Genomic DNA, 15,721 nt, shown 5'->3' with positions numbered 1-15,721 from the left:
AAGTGACAGGAGCGTAGCAGCAGCGTAGCAGTAGCGTTCTAGTACAGTATCAAATACACTAGTTCTTACGCACTAGGGGGTGCATCCAGCTGCCACTAAGCCCATAGCAGTTGCGTCGTTAATTTCCTGGTGTGCGTGCGCATCATCGACATTTCCAATCTTTTGCATAGGTCATCCATAAGCCAAGGACAATGATCAGGTAGGAGCCAACAAACTATATAATGCGCAAAGAGAGCTCGGGACTGGACATTTCCAAAGACTGAAAAGGCCGCAGTCATGCCAAGCATGCATATAGACACCCACATACTGCTAAGTCAAAGCCACTTAGAGAATTTCAAAGTCAGAGACCGAGAATGGCCAGTGGAGGTGGAGTAGCTTGGCAGCAAAATGCTTAATGGGATTAAGACTTTATAAGAGATCAGTTACCAAAGCTTCGTCCACCACAACCGCAGTCCTCGCAACCATGTTGGCTTCCGTACGAGCATGCCAAGGTATGGCCAAGCACGACGCTCGTCCACTTATGGAAGGTGCCAGTAGATTCTGCTGTTGCAAAAATGTAGAAACTCGTTCGACTCGGTTGAGTGGGATAACTACTTCTGTTCACAACGGCGAAGGAAAGCCGGGATGACTCTTGGGTTCCTGAGGCTAGCCCTATTGAAGCGATTAACTCTGCAGCCCTAAGGCAGGGCCCGGCTACCCGGGCGGCACTGTTGCCAGCTGAAGTGTAACCACGAAGAATATACAGCGTCCAGACGTCTGCATGCGTCCGGTGGACTGGCGCGGAAATTAAGCGACAGGTGGAATAGGTGGTGTTAGAACGGAGGAAGCCCTTTTCTGGACTACTTCTTACCAAGGCTAAGCTGGATCTGTTAAAAGCACGGTACCGCGAGGCTTTACATTCTAGATTATCTCGCTTTGCGGACGCATCTAGACGCTGTATCTGCGTAGGGGTGCTTATCGGCAGATGGCGCCGCTTGGGTGTTTCGTTTAGGCGGCCCTTTTGGATCTTAGTTATACTGTACCTTTTGCTCTATAGGAATCCTTGTAAACAATTTTCAAATTAGCCTCTGTCTTGACAATAAACGGAGCCGCCATTGAGCACTGGGAGCCACGGACGAAGGCGATAATGCAGTATAGCGTACCATACTATCTGAAATTATACAAACGCCACTCTTGGCAAGCTATTTTAACCTGAAGTATTCGAGACTATTAGGCCACCCCGATCGACCTAATGTGTGGGCTTATCTTGTGATACACTGGTACTCTAAGGTGTTATTAACGGACGGTGATATCTATGATGTCTAAAAGGAAGACCCAGCCCGGATCCGGCTCCATCCGAGCCTTCAAAGGCTCAAGTCGTTACAGATTCTAATCCATTACTATTTTTGCTTCTTCACCAGAACCCGCAGGCCATTTCCCTCGCTCCCATCCGGCCTCCTCGTCATACCTGCGAAATAGTCATGCACAGCCTCAATATCCCTCTCTTCAGTCTTGTAAAGCTCCAGACGGTTTCCGAACCGCCTCACCACGGTGGTAAGGACGCTATATAGCTCGGCGTACGCAAGATTGATGCCGACGCACCCACGTGCGCCCTTACCGAATGCCAACAAATAATGCTCAAGGCGAAGGGCAGTAGCGCCGATGCTGCCGTCAGGTTCTAGCCAACGCTCTGGGATGAATGAGAGTGCATCTGGGAAGATTGCTTCATCGTGGGCGACGAAAAGCGCGGACATTCCTATGGCGGTACCGGCCGGGATGTTGTATTGCTTGTAGCGCATGGCTTCGTAGCGATTGACACGAGAGAGGCGCGAGTATGCTCCTACAGAGACGCTGAAGAAGGATTAGCACCGTTTGTCCAGATCACGTGTTGATCACGGGAACAACCTACCGGAGGCTTTCCTTTACGACCGCGAACAAGTATGGCAGTCTCTCGAGAACTAACGACCCGGGTATTTTGGTTGGGTCTGGAATCGCCTGCTCGAGTTCTGCGAGGAGCTTCTGATAGACGTTCGGATGAGAGAGCACAAGGTATGTCATTAGAGTTAGTGTACCGCCAGTGGTCTCAAAGCCCGCAGCAATCAGACTATTAGCTTCCACTGCCAGGCGCTTCGGCGTCTTTTCTTGAGGTGGTAAAGCGTCACTTTTCGAAAGTTCCCATATCACGGTCGGATGCGGCTGAGCTTCGACCGCCTTTGAATCTGAATTTAGCAGAACCTCGGTCTGGTGGTCAATCTCAGCAAACATATCGACGACCTCAAGGGCTCTCGGATCTGTCAATTTGGTCATCCAGCGTGGCATAGACATGATGACATCAATCATCCACGGAAATTGGCGGGTGGTTGGGGAAAGCTCCCACAAGCTGCGCCAGGCGGAGTAGAAGTACTTTCCCCAGTCCGCACGATCGAGTAGACCCATCTGATGCGCGAACACGTACTCGGAAATGATATCCACCGTCATGCAACGGTACGCATAGAAGAGCGGAATGGGCTCGGCTTTCTCTGCACATAGTTCCATTCGCTCTGTCAATCGGTCTACGACGGATTGTACCTGCGGGTAGAACTTGGCGACTGCTTTGCTTGAGAAGAAGGGACCCAGCGCTATTCGCCTGACTCTATGCACGTCTGCCTGGATGGTCCCAAAGGTTGCGAGAGGGTTGCCCATCATACTATAGAAGTAGTCGTATTTGTCTAATCGGTTTGTCATGTTGTAGAGTTGATTATAGTACTCTGAGTCCAGAATATGCACTTCATTGGGTCCGACACGAACAATTGGGCCTGCAGGATGTTAGAATATGCACGACACCCAAAGGAACCGGGTCGAGTGCTGCACGCTCCGAAAAATTCTGCCGTTGACCGGTGCCGGGCGCCTAAATGACAGGCAGTGACAGGGTGTCCTACCGTCATGTTTCCCGTCGTTTGGGACCACGCGGGCGGAACGGGTTGCCAACTCATTCAACGAATGGAACGCTGCTTACCGTATTTCTCATGCATGCGTCCAATCTCAAAGATATACTGGCCCTTCTTAACGACATCATAGTAAGCTTCGTACCAGTGTGTCAGAGCCGCCAGCTTGGGTCCCGGGATGTGTGTCAATGGATGCAGGTAGAGGCGGTAAAATGCACCCGCAGCGGACGCCACCACCAGCGCGACCACGGTTGCTATCCCGTAGTCTGGCATGGCGCTCGCGGGAGAAGAGTTGTCGAGAGACGCAGCAGTGCAACCGAGACAGCGAAAGATGACGAGCGGAACGCGAACGTGGAAAGTGAAAATTCTACCCACTGTTGATACAGCTTTGGGGCGCGGTTACATTTGTAGACACGACAGCAAAGGCGCGCTATGCGCCTGCGCTGCCTGCCAGGTTGCGGAACGGCGCGTGCCATGCTTGCGGGCGGAGGGTGGGACTTCATCCCCGCTGCATGGAGCTCGGCCGTGATGCTGCTTTCAGGGGAGGAGAGGAGGATTGAGTTGGTTGATATGCCACTATCGCTGTATCTACAAAGGTACCGACCCATGCAATGATAACGCCTATGCCTACCCATATATACCTTCAAGAGCTCTTCTTCTTTCATCTATTCTGTAACTATTTACACTTATCAACGCCCGCTTTCAAAATTAGCTGCCTTTCTGTTCAGGTGAATTTTGCTCCACGCGAGAAAGCCTAAAAGAACAGAAACTCGAGAGAGAAAGGCTGGACTCAGATGCAGGCACTTCCTAAGGAAGCAGGAATAAGAAAACATGGAGAGACACAAGCCGAAAAGATCGGAAGCCAAGGAAGTGGCTCACGCGTTATCAGTGAAGATCTCGATGCATTACTCGGAGGCACGGTCGCATACATGGCACGACATGGTAGAACTACGCGCCACCCTGCGGGCATCAGAAACCATCACGGCCGCTGGACCATGATTCGAAGAATGCAAAAGCAGCCAAGCATCCTCCCCCAGCTAACCGTGGCACGCACAAAGGATGCGGGTTACAGCGGAATGCATCGTCTATTTTCCCAGGACACTGGAACCGGCGGGGAAGACACGGTACCGCGCGATCATCGCCCTAGGTATTAAAGTGCAAGCTCCCCCTTGCGCGCGTCGTAGTCAGCTTGCTTCTCCGACGTTCACACCAGCTTTTTCTCACTTATCGCAACTCCCATGGCGGATGTAAGCGAAGACCCGGCCGTGCCGAGTGGCCCGCAACCAGTGCAAATCGAAGCTGAAGAGGTGGGGATCAAGCCACATGGACCCTGAAATGTACTCTGATACTCACTGAATTCAGGGCGAGCTCGATACGGACTCGGCCTTTGGTGATGATGCGTGAGCACTGCGGACCTCTGCGGCTTTTGAGTAAGCTATCTGACCAGTACCATTCGCACAGCGAGAGCTATACGACTTCACTGAAGTCGAGTATCACGAACTACAAATACGAAAATGGCAGAAGATACCACGCCTTCAAAGATGGGTCATACTTCCTTCCCAACGATGAAGTTCGTTTTGCGTTCAAACACTCGCAAACATAGAGGACGCGATCCCTGATTCTTCCAGTCCGAAGCCGATCGACTGGACCTTTTCCACCACATCATGTCCCTTCGATGTGACGGAGAACTCCATTGGGCGCCCATAGGAGACAACCCAGGGCGAATCCTAGATATCGGGACAGGAACTGGTATATGGGCTATTGACATGGGTATTCAGAGCCCTTCCACAATTACACAGCACACTATTAGCTAAATCGCCCACCAGGGGACAAATACCCATCTGCAGAGATCTTAGGGAACGACCTCAGTGCCATCCAACCTACGCTGTACAACCATCCGCTCACTGACTATCACAAAGTAACGCGTACTAACACCCCAACAGAGTCCCACCAAACGTCAAATTCGAAGTCGACGACGCCGAAAACGAATGGGTCTACAGCTCCAAATTCGACTACATCCACTGCCGTTACATGGCCGGCTCGCTAAAAGATTGGCCGCGACTGATGCAACAAGCTTACAAGTGTGCCCTTAAAACACCGATTCTGTGCTGCACGCCTTTTGGCTAACACAAGCACCAGGTACACCAAGCCGGGCGGCTGGGTCGAGTTCCAGGACTTCGACATGACCTTCTACTCGACAGGGGGCGAATTCAAAGAGAACAGCGCGCTGGATCAGTGGGCAACTGGTGTCAAACACGGAATTTCCAAGTTTGGACTCGTTGCGGAGCCAGGGCCGAAATTGGAGGGGTGGGTGAAAGACGCGGGCTTTACGAATGTGCATCACAGCGTGTTGCCAATACCGGTTGGACAGTGGCCGAAGGATAAGAAATTGGTATGGACATTCCACCTTCTGCGTTTATCTGGTAAATGTGGGGGACAGAAGGAAAGTCGCAGGGCTGATTACGTTGCAGAAAGAAATCGGCGCATTCGACTTGATCCAATTCCTCGACGGCTGCGAAGCAATATCGCTGCGCATCTTCACAAACGTGCAGGGCTGGAGCCCAGAGCACATCCAGGTGTTCCTCTCTGATGTGCGGAAAGATCTGAAGAACACGCGGTTGCAAGCGCAACATAATTTGTACGTTACCCTCATCTTTTGAGTTGTCACCTGCGGGAGGTGAAAAGCTGATGGCTTGTGTTCCACCATTAGCCACGTTGTGTACGGGCAGAAACCCCTGACGGCCGAATGAACGAAATAATTACTTAAACACGAATAATGTGTAAGGCGTTGAGATACAGATTTCTGGTACGCGAAAAGCGAGTGTAATGAACGACCTGAAGCTTGGGAAACGGTATTGAGCACATTTCGGTCACATATTGCAGATGAGCCAGATACGCCCAAAACCAAATCCTACTCTACCATATATATCCACATCAGGCGTCTTTCAAACATATCTGAGATGCGACGTACACGTACCTCAAACCCCACCCCCATCTCATCCTAATCAAACAACCCCATAATTCCGTCCTCCTCAGAATCATCATCCCTACTCCCCTCATAGCAGCAATCCTCATGCTCCACTCCCTCTCCCTCCTCTCCCTCTTTCCCCTCGTCCTTCTTCCCCTCCCCTCCATTTTCCCCATCCAGGGCAGGCATCTCAAGCATCAGTTCTTTAACATCCCTCCCCTCCAGCGCCTTCGCAAACAAACTCGCCCAAATCGGCTCTACGTCTTGAATCCCCGCCGCACGGATCAAGACCATCAGTTTCTCAGCCGTGATGGCGACCTCGGCGTCGGCGAGGATGAGGGCGGCGTAGGCGGTGGCGGTTTCGGGGTTGGTTGTAGTAGACATTTTAGATAAGAAAAAATGGTTGATACGATGTTCAAGGGACGTAGAAGTGCATGTTTGGGTTGTTGAAAAGGATTGGGCGAGAGGGGGTATTTATACTTAGAGATGTTGAAGGCGGAGTAGGACGAGGAGGAGGACGATTGGCCCGTAGGGGTAGGATGAGGGATGGGAACCGTGAGAAGTGGAGTGGAGTCAAGGCACGTGACTGTGACTCTGAGGTTGAGATGACTGGAGGTAGCAGGATGAGGGGGTGAGTCACGGTATTGCTTCACTGCGGATTTTATGAAAGGGGGACCCGAGTTTGAGACACGAGATCCACGTTAAGAGTGAGTATACTGGGAGTTGACTCATGATGAATGCCTGGTTGTGGCACGGGGCATGGGCAGTGAAGCATGGTAGATAATTTGACTTGGACGAGACCGTCGGGGCGAGAAAACCGAGAGTGATAGTTGAGATATACCAAAGCTACCCTTGTATGTAGAGAGAAAGTTTATAGAGACTTTTGATACCGCATGTCCATGGTTGTGGGATTTTAACTTGAGTCGAACTTGCAGCCTTGAGTCCTCAGCAGATTCATAGACAAGAGTTCTTCTCAAGACTCACAGGAATTAATATAACAAGATCTTGTACTCTGTAGCGGTGTACGGATGATCTCCCAATCCTGCTCTCGTCTCTTATCAGCAGTCTCCCACATTAGCCGCCCAAGTCTCTGAGGCATCAACAACACTTTCTCAACCCACTGCAGATGCCAAAATGCCAAATGGAATTTTCTATGCCAAACTGTCCGCTTGACACACGTCCCAATTTTTTTTTATGAGTATCACAATGCTACTCTACCCACCTATCTATCCTGCTCTATGAAGCACCCTCAACTTGATCCGCCCAACTCCTCCCCGCAGCTGGACTCGGCAATCCAAAACTCTCCTGTTGCTTCAGCTGTCCCGGCCTCGGACTCGCCACCGTCTCCTTGCTCTCCTTCGTCTCTGCCACAACACTCGTATCAAGCTTCGTCGCTTTCCCTTTGATCGGGAAATCTAGAATCTTCGGCTTATCCTCCGCCTGATCCTCTGCCTTCTTTTCTTTGACTGGTAGATCCGGGAAGTCCTCTGCACCGGGAGGTTTCTGGGCCTTGGGAGTATGCGCGGCATGGGGCGTAGAGTTCGCGGCGTCACCCCTTCCACCCCGTCCGCCCCGTCCTCGTCCTCTGCCTCGACCTCCTCGCTCACCGCCCCTATGACTCGGCGTACTCGGCGCCTCCTCCTCCCCAGCACCCTCCTCCCTCGCAGCAGGCACACCCCCCACAACGCCCCCAAACGCGCCCCTCCTCGCGGCACCCCTCTTCTCCTCTCCCGTGCCCCCAAACCCCTCCTCCTTCTCCAGATCCCACTCCCGGCCACCCATCGCTTGTAGTTTCCGCTGCGCGTTCCGCTCGCGCTCACCCATCATCTGCGCGCGGTTTTGGCGATCGGCCTTCTGCCTCTGCTGCAGTTGCTTGCGCTTCTCGGCATTGTGGTGGGCGGCTTGCGCCTCGCGGGCTTCGAACGACGCGAGGTCGGCTTCGGCGCGGGCGTGGGCGGCGGTGCGGAGGGAGTTTTTGAGGGAGATGGAGGCGAGGCGGGCGGAGAGTTCGGCTTCGGTGAGTTTGGTCTGTGCAACTTAAGTTAGCAATGTGGACGGGAGAGCTGTGTATACTGGTATATGGGACCTGGAGGTTGGAGTATAGGAGGAAATGTGGCGACATACCCTTTTCACACCCCCCGTCCCACTCCTGTCCCCTCTCACCGCGCCCTCCCTCGCAGGCGTTTGATGCAAAGCCGCTTTGGCGCCATCGCCCTCACCTTCCGCTTCTGCCTCTCCATTCGCAACCTTCTTCGCCACCACAGGCTTCTCCAGTTCCTCCTTCTCTACGGGAGGCGCGTGAGCCGCAGGAGCGTGAGCTGAAGCCTGCATACTTCCCCCACCGCCCTGTGTCTGATGCTCCCTTCCTCCCTGATGCTCTCCTCTGCCACCCCTCCCATGTCCCCTATTCCCCCTTCCCCTTCCCCTTCCCCTTCCCCTCTGGCCTTGGTCTCGCGGTCCGTGGGGCGCATTAGGTGGTGGGTTAGGTGCTGAAACAACGGGGCTAGCTTCAACAACAGGACTCGGCTCGACAACAGGCTCCGGCATGGGCGTGAAGTCGTCGTCGAAGAGGTCATCTGGGGGTCGGGTTTGCGCGAACTCGTCTTCGGGGTTGAAGTCGGCGTACATGTCTGTCTATAGGTAGGAGAGGAGGTAAGTATATGAGGTATGATGAGGGAGCAACGTTTGCTTTGGGGCAGGGGAAGGGTATACGCACGGAGAAAGAGGAACTCTCAACCGGTATCGGCTCTTCGAATTGTGGTATTGCTGTTTGCGCTGGGGCTGGTGCAGCTTCTGGTTCCTGTGCTGGAGCTTGCGGTTCCTCATGAACAGCTGGCTCAGGCGCAGGTTGCGGAGCTGGTTCTGTGGAGGAGGAAGCTGGCGGGGGGGAGGCTGGGGCGGCAGGGTCCTTGGCCCAGCGGGAGGATTGCATGGTGAATTAGAATTACAGGAGTGGTAGTAGTAATAATTAATTGTGTATACGGTTGATATTTGTTGAGACGAATGGATGGTGCATATTGCGGAGGACGCCGAGTTGGAAGGCAGTCGCTAGCGTGTCTGTGATATACCGCGGGAGAGCGTATATTCCAGCATGCCTCTATCTTAATCAAAATCCACATCCGTCTCATGAAGAAATAGATGTGTTGATTGAAATATTCATCGATCTATAAAAATGCTCCACTACTACACCTACTAACCTTCCCATCACCTACCATTACCACGACTACCTCTACTCCTACCCACCACTCCTAAATCAAGTCTAATGCAAGATAGCCAGATATGTACCCACCACCTACTCTCCATCCCATCCTATCTCATACCCTCCTAAATCTACTCCGCGACACTGTCCCTTCTTACCAGAATCTCAGCCTGGCAAAGAGCCCTCCGAATCGCCATCGGCATCGACGGCGGCGTCTTCCAAGAGTCAGTTCACATCAGCCTCGCCCCAAACCTGAATACCTACGCAAAACTCCACCGCAACGATATCCACCTACGCCTGAGCAGACACCTGCTTCGCTCCCTCTTGACTGACCACCCTCTCCAACTCCCCACCATCAGTCGTGCCATTCGTTGGTAATGTCGTCTTCAAAAACCCGTTCGCGACCCAAGCACTCGTCGCCGCATCCGCTAGATTCCTCTGCTCCGCCTCCGTAAGCGGAATTTCATGCCCCTTCCTTCTCAACCTCGACTCCCCCGTCTCCACCAACGCCGCATCCGCCGTCTTCGCCGCCGTCGAGTTATCGAGCGAATAAACGCGGTACTCGCAGTTCGCCCATCCCGTCCCTGCGTCCAGCGTTAGCATGCCATCACTCCCGACCTCCGCAACCTTATAAGGGAAACATTGCCTGTAATGGGCACCCCGTCCCGCGCCTCATCGTACACCCACTCCTCCGCCTCCACCACCACCGCCGCGCCATCCATCCCCATCCCGGTCAACGAAACACGCCTCCTACCGGTGAATATCGAGTGGTCCGTCCAGTCCCCCGTGAAGAAGTGCAGGAAGCCCCCGTGCGTCACGACCGCGATCTCCTTCTCCTCGCGTGTGCGCAGCCACTCACGCGCCCGCTTCGCCCGCGCGAGTATCAAGCTCGGCACCGGCGCGAACGGCGCGGTGGTCTTCTCGTTCCAGCCGTCGGAGAGCAGCGAGAAGTCGACGGGGTGGTGCTTGAACTCCTCGATTAGGTCCGGGATGTCGGAGCCCGTGTCGCAGGGCAGCGCGCTGGTTTCCTGCAGGTCCGGGAGCGCGATGATGCGCAGGTCCGGGCGCTGCTTGAGGAGGGTCGCGAAGGTGTAGAGGGCCGTGTATATGGTGCGTTTAATCGGCGAGGCGACGATCAGGTCGAAGGAGGCGAGGTTTGGGATTTTGGAAGAGAGTTCGCGGCATTGCTGCTCCCCGAGCTCGGTGAGGCGCGGGTCGCGGAGCTGGTGGTTGGCTTCACAGAGGTTATGGAAGCCCTGAGCGTGGCGGATTAGGGTTAGGTGTTGGGGAGGCATCTTCTCTAAAAGGTAGAGGGTTTAGGAGTCAAATTGAGGGCGGACGTCCTGTAAGTATGTCTGTGTGGTGGTGGTGGTGGTTGCTGAGTTTTGGTTCCAAGGTTCGTTCTGTGAGTCAACTCTGGTAAGCGCGCAAGGTAGGAACTTTTATAGCTCCATTGAATGCCCGCCGCCGTCGAAAACTCTACCCTGCTGTCACGCAACGTAGCGGCACACTGTGGAGTGGACGCTCGCCGAATCACCAGCGGTGGTGAGGGCGTGGTTGACGAATCAAAAACGTGGTGAATGCATCGTCATAGTTGCCGCCGAAAATCCTTATCGATAAGCGAGCAAAGCAAATCTCGGCTTGCCTATATCGGAGCGCCACCATGAATATACAGCAACCTCGATACTGCCACTTCTTCATTATTTTTGCGACGTTGAGGTGCTTATGATTTCACGGCTGTGTTAGCGGTTCGTTCATGCGATCTGCTGTATCAATTCACTCACCAGGATCAATCGGCAAACTTGCATCTCCGCGTCTCGGCAGACTTACCTGTTGTAGTCAAAATATCCGGTTTTCCAAAACTCCTATCGCCTGCGGAGAAACGTGGAAGTTGGAAAAGAGTGATTGGATATGATGTATATTGAAGTACTACCTTTGTACATGTCTTCGAAATCTAAGGGATCCTCCATGTGCCGTAAACTACCCTGATCTGTGCAGGAGCATCATGTTAGTATAGTAATGTAATATACATCATCCCACCATTCCTATCGACGCCTCTCCCATCTACACCAACCCCCTACTCTAATTCCCAATTCACCAGCGTCATCTAAACACTATCAGCATAACCGTCCTTCGCCCCCGCCGTCCCCGAATACGTCGTCGTCAAACTCAGCAACCCCACCGAATCCTTCCCATCCGCCGGAACGTAACCCTCAACGCCGTATAGATCATCCCCGCCGTATCAACCGCCAAACAACACCAGATCTTCTGCGCTCCATCCGGCCCAGCCTGGAAAAAGACATTGATGCAGACCGACCAGGCGGCGAAGCTGCCGCGCTTCGCCCCGTTCGTCAGCTAGTACGTTGTCCCGGGGCATACGGAGATGGACTGCGCGAGCGCCTGCACGAAGGTGTTCCCGGGGGGACGGTAGACGTTGAGCGCGTACTGGCCGTCGTTGGCAGCGCTGATGAGTCGGGAGATGGACGCGGTTTGGCCGGTGCCGTTGCCGAATGTGGCTCATGGGGAGGGTATTTGTCGAAGAGAATGACGCTGCTTGGACCATGGCGTCGCAAGTCCCGGCTTCGGATTGAAGCGTTCCTCCGACGTAGCCTTGCTTGAGGGAGCAAGTGAGACCACTGGTGTAGGAGACGTCTGCGCAGTCAGTCGTTGTCGCGCATCTCATTATGCAGTCGATGAACGAGGCTTCAAAGTTAGGGCCGCCGGGGTTGTTGAAGGACTTAACCGCGCCAACTGTGATCAAGAACGCTTTGCCCCCCTACTGTGTATGTAAAGCCATCACCGAGCCCGTAGCAGTCGTTGGCGGGTGAGCGGTGGTGATGTGAGCGGGCTATGGTCGTATTAAGGTATTGCGCAATTATGACTGCAAAACGTTACACTATCGCCGGGAATATGGCTGAGACAGGACGTAGATGCTGAGGAAACGACAGACGTTGTCAGGATGAACAAGAAAAGAAGCTGACAACAGGCCATGGTAGCCTTTTGAGTAAATCTGTTAGTGTAAATGCATGTCTTGTGGCTTGGGAGTGGAAGAAATGGTCTTAGGGAGGACTGATATCGCGAGTCTAGCGGGAACTCCGTCGTGATGCTAACCTAAGGGGGCTAATAGAGGAGATGAGGGGCCCTAAGGGTTTATTCATTTTCACGATTGCGAATAGCGCAGCCTGGATCTCGATCTCAATCTGCTCGGCATGGATCTTCTTCTGTGAAAGACGATGACTCAACGAACCATCAAGAAGTTAGCGAGGTGAAAGGAGGAGTTAAAGAGTCCTGAGATACAGCAAAGAGTCTGCCATTGCATTGAACGGACCTCACAGCTCAAAAGACGCCGTTATACTGACTCTAGTCAAGGGTTAGGCGCCTCGGGAATAGCTTCAATGATGGTCTAAAAGGACATTGTGCTCGACTCGACTTGCTTCATCTCACCCTAACTGCTATCGACGGGCGAGTTTATGATAGGAAAACTGCCAGTGTCGCATACGACCGCAGCTTATCTTACTCCTTCTCAGTAGAACAAGAGCATGGCCTGACTTCCGAGCTATATCGGATGGAATACCCCAGAGGAACGCCCAAGATGTTCCTACTCCACTCCCTCGTGAAGCTGTACCTTCTTGTCGTGCTTTCGTCTGCGTCGTCGCGATCGTTGCCAACAAGCGTCGAAGCCGCGTCTTCCCATTCGTCATCGCGGTCATGGCCATCCTCTTTCGTAGGAGATGATCCGCCCTGTACACTCACCACGTCCCAATCTGCAAGGGCATCATCATCATCGATTGCCAAATCTGAAGAGCGACGGACAATTTCGTACTCCTCTCCCTCTAGCTCCTCGAGTGCAGCTAGCTCCTTTGTGAATTGGTCAAGGCCCTTCACCTTCGTAAGGTCTTGGTCGATATCACCAGTAGCTGCCTTCGGCCAGTCCATCCATTGCGACATACTTGGGCGCTCGAGTTCGTGAATTCTGGAAGCAATCGCATTGATTTCTCCAGACGACTCAGCATCCAGCTTATCCATCTGTGTTTTAAGCCGTGCCGCAAGCTGTTCGTTTCTCATTTCGCGTTCCTCAGGCCAATCCGTCCCGTGTGGCACTATCGAGGAATTGCCTTCGTATATTTCGGCAGCTGCCTTTTCTTTCAGTGCCGTCACCTCACGCTCTTCCCTCTCTAGTCGTTCCTTGAGTTCAGCAATGCGCTTTTCATTCATCAATTGTTCAGCCTTCTCTTTCCGCGCAAGCTGTGCGGCCCACGCAGCTCGCCTGAGCTCCAGCTCTTCTTTTTCTCGAGCAATTCTGTCAGCCCTCTCTTTGGCTTCAGCTTTCGTCCTTTCCTCGCGGACCTTTGCATTGGATTTGAGAAAGGCTGCTGCATCTTGCAACATGTCGTTGAACAGTAGGTCTTCATCCTTGGCAGCTTCAGGCGAAACACCATCTGAGTGGACCAACCGCTTTGTTGCCTTGACCTTGCAGAGAGGGTGTAACAGCTGTTTCGACGCTCCTGGGTCCAAGATTTCTTGGCCGGAGATTTCCAATGCTTGAAGTGTGTCATTGAGCTTGGCTATCTGGGCACATGTTATCGCCCAGTGGAACGCTCGTGCCTTGCGCTTGTTCAACGCCGCAGACTCTAGTGGCACAGCTGGTAGACGAATGGTTCGAATGCAGCTGCGGGATCGTTCGGAAAGCTGCTCAAGGAACAGCAGAAGTAAGCCTTCAACGTCGTGCAGGCAGAAGATCTTGTCGAAGTAGAGGATGGCAAGAGCCTCGGCATAAATCTGCTTGTTAGTACGGAGGATAGAAGTCGTAAAGGATGACTTCGGTTGAGGGGCTAGGCTGTAAGTGAGCGTTGGATCGAGAGGACGAGTCAGCTTGTAGCAGGGCAGCTGAAGTTGCCGCTTTATGCCAACAAGGGTAGATTTTGAGTCTGCATCGGTCAAGACGTAGCTGTAGATCCGTATCCGGATGGATGGCGGGAGGGACAAGAATGACGTCGAGGCTCGGCCCTGCGAGGAACGTTCATTTGCGATGTCAGCCTCGTCATATTGTGGCGGAGGTGTTGACTCGACGACGAGCGTCTCTGGCTTTTCGGAGAGCGCTTCAGCCTGAAGACTCTCGCGCCAGTGCGGGTGTCTAGTCTGGACGTGCTTCCTCCAGAAATTCTGGGCTTTGAATAATTTGGTGCATTCCGGCATCTTGCAACGCCACCTAGCTTCGGCTTCTTTGCCCACGTACTTGCTCAGTTCATCTTCCACGAGCTCCTCTGTGGCCTCCTCTTGCAGCTTACTGTCCTCCCACTTTCTGCAGCCCCCCTTGTTTTGTCGCAATACGTGTGCTCTCCGGACGACGCGATCCAACTCTTCAGCGTCTCTCTTGTGGGAGTCTACATATGACAGGTGTGCCTCCTGTATCAGCCTCGAGCTGTTCTCCAGACTGAAGGCCTGGTTGCTCGGAGCCAGTGGCTGAGTGTGGAGGTCTCCGTCCTGCTCGGTGGAGAAGGAAGTGGTTTGGGATTGACCCGCGTCCATGGCGCTTGTCCTGGCCACGATCCGTGCTTCTGGCAAAGATAAAGGAGATTCTGGAGCGGCAGAGCCGAGCGGGGCGTGTTGGTGGAGGAGGTTGGGGCTGGGAGCTGCAGCCACTGTATCAGCCTTGCAGGCGGACGCCATGCTCTCCGCAGAGGACATGCCGACAGTAAGACACGGGATGATGCGATTCTTCGGAGAGGCGGAGATGGGAGTGGAAACAGGAAGGAGAGATGACAGCCCTGGGAGAATCTGCTCCACGAGCGTGATGGATGAAGAAGAGAGGTTCGGAGGTGGAGGTAAGACGCAGCTGGAGACGATGGAGCTGGAGTGCTGCCTGAACCGCGCCCCGCAGTTCGTCCGTGCTCTCCGTCGCCAAGCTCTCGGGGCGGGACGATGGTCATCCTTCTCCCGCCCGTCCTTAGCCTCCTCTCCGCTTCTTCCACATGTTTGCTCTCCACTTGCGACGTCCCACGCTTCTGAAGATGGCCGAGGGTGGGCTTGCTCTCTGTGCCAGCTGGTTGCTGCCGGAGAAGCCTTCGACGACTCCTGCGTCACTGACCATGGTGTGAACAGAATGCAATTGGCGCCCAGGCGCCCCAAATTCCAGCTCGACAGCGCCGCGTCCATTCGCTATCAGGGGCACTGCCTTCTAGAAGCTCAGACGCAATACTCGGCATGCACGGCATGGACCTCCTCAAAGGCCTCCTGCGTGTCTGAGGACCCCACGTCCCGTCTCCTGCCCCTTCTTACACTCCCTTATCAAGTGTTTCAGCTTTCTTGTCCCAATCAGCGTCCCTCTTGTCTGTCTCAGCGTCATGTTTAGGTGCTGTGCCTCAGCCACGTCTTCTCGAACAAGATCGCTCCGCAGCCTTCGCTCAGTGTGGGTGCCACGAGGACAATTTCCAGCACTTTGGTCTGCCTTGTCGTTAATCTTCTCGCCTTCTTGATGGCCTCCCATTGGCCACGCGCCATCGGCTTATCACCAGATGGAAAAGCACCCACTTGAAGTAGGATGGATGCTCCGCCGTGCCGTTGAGAGTCCTAGCAATGCCTCCCTTGGTGCATATCTTATAATCCCATATACCCATCTCCAATGTAGTCAAAGCTTCACTCCTTCTCCAT

The 15,721-nt window shown here is 53.7% G+C and overlaps 6 protein-coding genes across 6 annotated transcripts; 1 reads left to right on the top strand and 5 right to left on the bottom strand.

Annotated features, from left to right (window-relative positions):
* Nucleotides 1-1,166: 1,166 nt before the first annotated feature.
* On the bottom strand, nt 1,167-3,334 carry BDZ99DRAFT_455075 (cytochrome P450). The gene is made up of 3 exons (XM_033718423.1): nt 2,975-3,334; nt 1,889-2,774; nt 1,167-1,830 (listed from the first exon to the last, which is right to left on the bottom strand). Exons 1-3 carry the CDS (start codon nt 3,174-3,176, stop codon nt 1,380-1,382), a joined length of 1,539 nt encoding a protein of 512 aa, XP_033569263.1. The 5' UTR covers nt 3,177-3,334; the 3' UTR covers nt 1,167-1,379.
* An 807-nt stretch (nt 3,335-4,141) lies between these two features.
* On the top strand, nt 4,142-5,741 carry BDZ99DRAFT_504041 (S-adenosyl-L-methionine-dependent methyltransferase; the record flags this gene model as incomplete). The annotated part of the gene is made up of 9 exons (XM_033724007.1): nt 4,142-4,210; nt 4,266-4,303; nt 4,365-4,473; nt 4,532-4,673; nt 4,730-4,790; nt 4,847-4,984; nt 5,043-5,295; nt 5,375-5,541; nt 5,614-5,741. 9 exons carry the CDS (start codon nt 4,142-4,144, stop codon nt 5,651-5,653), a joined length of 1,017 nt encoding a protein of 338 aa, XP_033569262.1. The 3' UTR covers nt 5,654-5,741.
* BDZ99DRAFT_469056 (uncharacterized protein) lies at nt 5,706-6,488 on the bottom strand. The gene has a single exon (XM_033721411.1). The coding sequence runs from the start codon at nt 6,253-6,255 to the stop codon at nt 5,905-5,907; it is 351 nt and encodes a 116-aa protein (XP_033569261.1). The 5' UTR covers nt 6,256-6,488; the 3' UTR covers nt 5,706-5,904.
* Nucleotides 6,489-6,685: 197 nt separating this feature from the next.
* Nucleotides 6,686-8,866, bottom strand: BDZ99DRAFT_207791 (uncharacterized protein). Its single transcript, XM_033713310.1, has 3 exons — nt 8,588-8,866; nt 7,996-8,501; nt 6,686-7,899 (listed from the first exon to the last, which is right to left on the bottom strand). Exons 2-3 carry the CDS (start codon nt 8,497-8,499, stop codon nt 7,108-7,110), a joined length of 1,296 nt encoding a protein of 431 aa, XP_033569260.1. The 5' UTR covers nt 8,500-8,501; nt 8,588-8,866; the 3' UTR covers nt 6,686-7,107.
* Nucleotides 8,867-9,008: 142 nt separating this feature from the next.
* Nucleotides 9,009-10,513, bottom strand: BDZ99DRAFT_469053 (phosphoglycerate mutase-like protein). Its single transcript, XM_033721410.1, has 2 exons — nt 9,825-10,513; nt 9,009-9,654 (listed from the first exon to the last, which is right to left on the bottom strand). The coding sequence occupies exons 1-2, from the start codon at nt 10,363-10,365 to the stop codon at nt 9,362-9,364; spliced, it is 834 nt and encodes a 277-aa protein (XP_033569259.1). The 5' UTR covers nt 10,366-10,513; the 3' UTR covers nt 9,009-9,361.
* A 1,655-nt stretch (nt 10,514-12,168) lies between these two features.
* On the bottom strand, nt 12,169-15,709 carry BDZ99DRAFT_551623 (uncharacterized protein). Its single transcript, XM_033727031.1, has one exon. The coding sequence runs from the start codon at nt 15,224-15,226 to the stop codon at nt 12,584-12,586; it is 2,643 nt and encodes an 880-aa protein (XP_033569258.1). The 5' UTR covers nt 15,227-15,709; the 3' UTR covers nt 12,169-12,583.
* Between the last annotated feature and the right edge of the window lie 12 nt (nt 15,710-15,721).

The sequence above is a fragment of the Mytilinidion resinicola genome (genome assembly GCF_010093595.1).
Source record: "Mytilinidion resinicola strain CBS 304.34 unplaced genomic scaffold BDZ99scaffold_33, whole genome shotgun sequence".
NCBI classification, from domain to species: Eukaryota; Fungi; Ascomycota; class Dothideomycetes; order Mytilinidiales; family Mytilinidiaceae; genus Mytilinidion; species Mytilinidion resinicola.
Note: the sequence above shows the minus strand (reverse complement) of the source record. Positions and strands in the feature narration are given on the sequence as shown.

Coding starts and splice junctions, on each gene's coding strand:
- BDZ99DRAFT_469056 (XM_033721411.1), bottom strand. CDS start 6,255: ATGTCTACTACAACCAACCCCGAAACCGCCACCGCCTACGCCGCCCTC.
- BDZ99DRAFT_469053 (XM_033721410.1), bottom strand. CDS start 10,365: ATGCCTCCCCAACACCTAACCCTAATCCGCCACGCTCAGGGCTTCCAT. Junction 9,655..9,824: donor GGACCACTCGATATTCACCG/GTAGGAGGCGTG, acceptor CGCTGGACGCAG/GGACGGGATGGGCGAACTGC.
- BDZ99DRAFT_551623 (XM_033727031.1), bottom strand. CDS start 15,226: ATGGACGCGGCGCTGTCGAGCTGGAATTTGGGGCGCCTGGGCGCCAAT.
- BDZ99DRAFT_455075 (XM_033718423.1), bottom strand. CDS start 3,176: ATGCCAGACTACGGGATAGCAACCGTGGTCGCGCTGGTGGTGGCGTCC. Junction 2,775..2,974: donor ACGCATGCATGAGAAATACG/GTAAGCAGCGTT, acceptor AACATCCTGCAG/GCCCAATTGTTCGTGTCGGA. Junction 1,831..1,888: donor GTCGTAAAGGAAAGCCTCCG/GTAGGTTGTTCC, acceptor ATCCTTCTTCAG/CGTCTCTGTAGGAGCATACT.
- BDZ99DRAFT_207791 (XM_033713310.1), bottom strand. CDS start 8,499: ATGTACGCCGACTTCAACCCCGAAGACGAGTTCGCGCAAACCCGACCC. Junction 7,900..7,995: donor GGACGGGGGGTGTGAAAAGG/GTATGTCGCCAC, acceptor TAAGTTGCACAG/ACCAAACTCACCGAAGCCGA.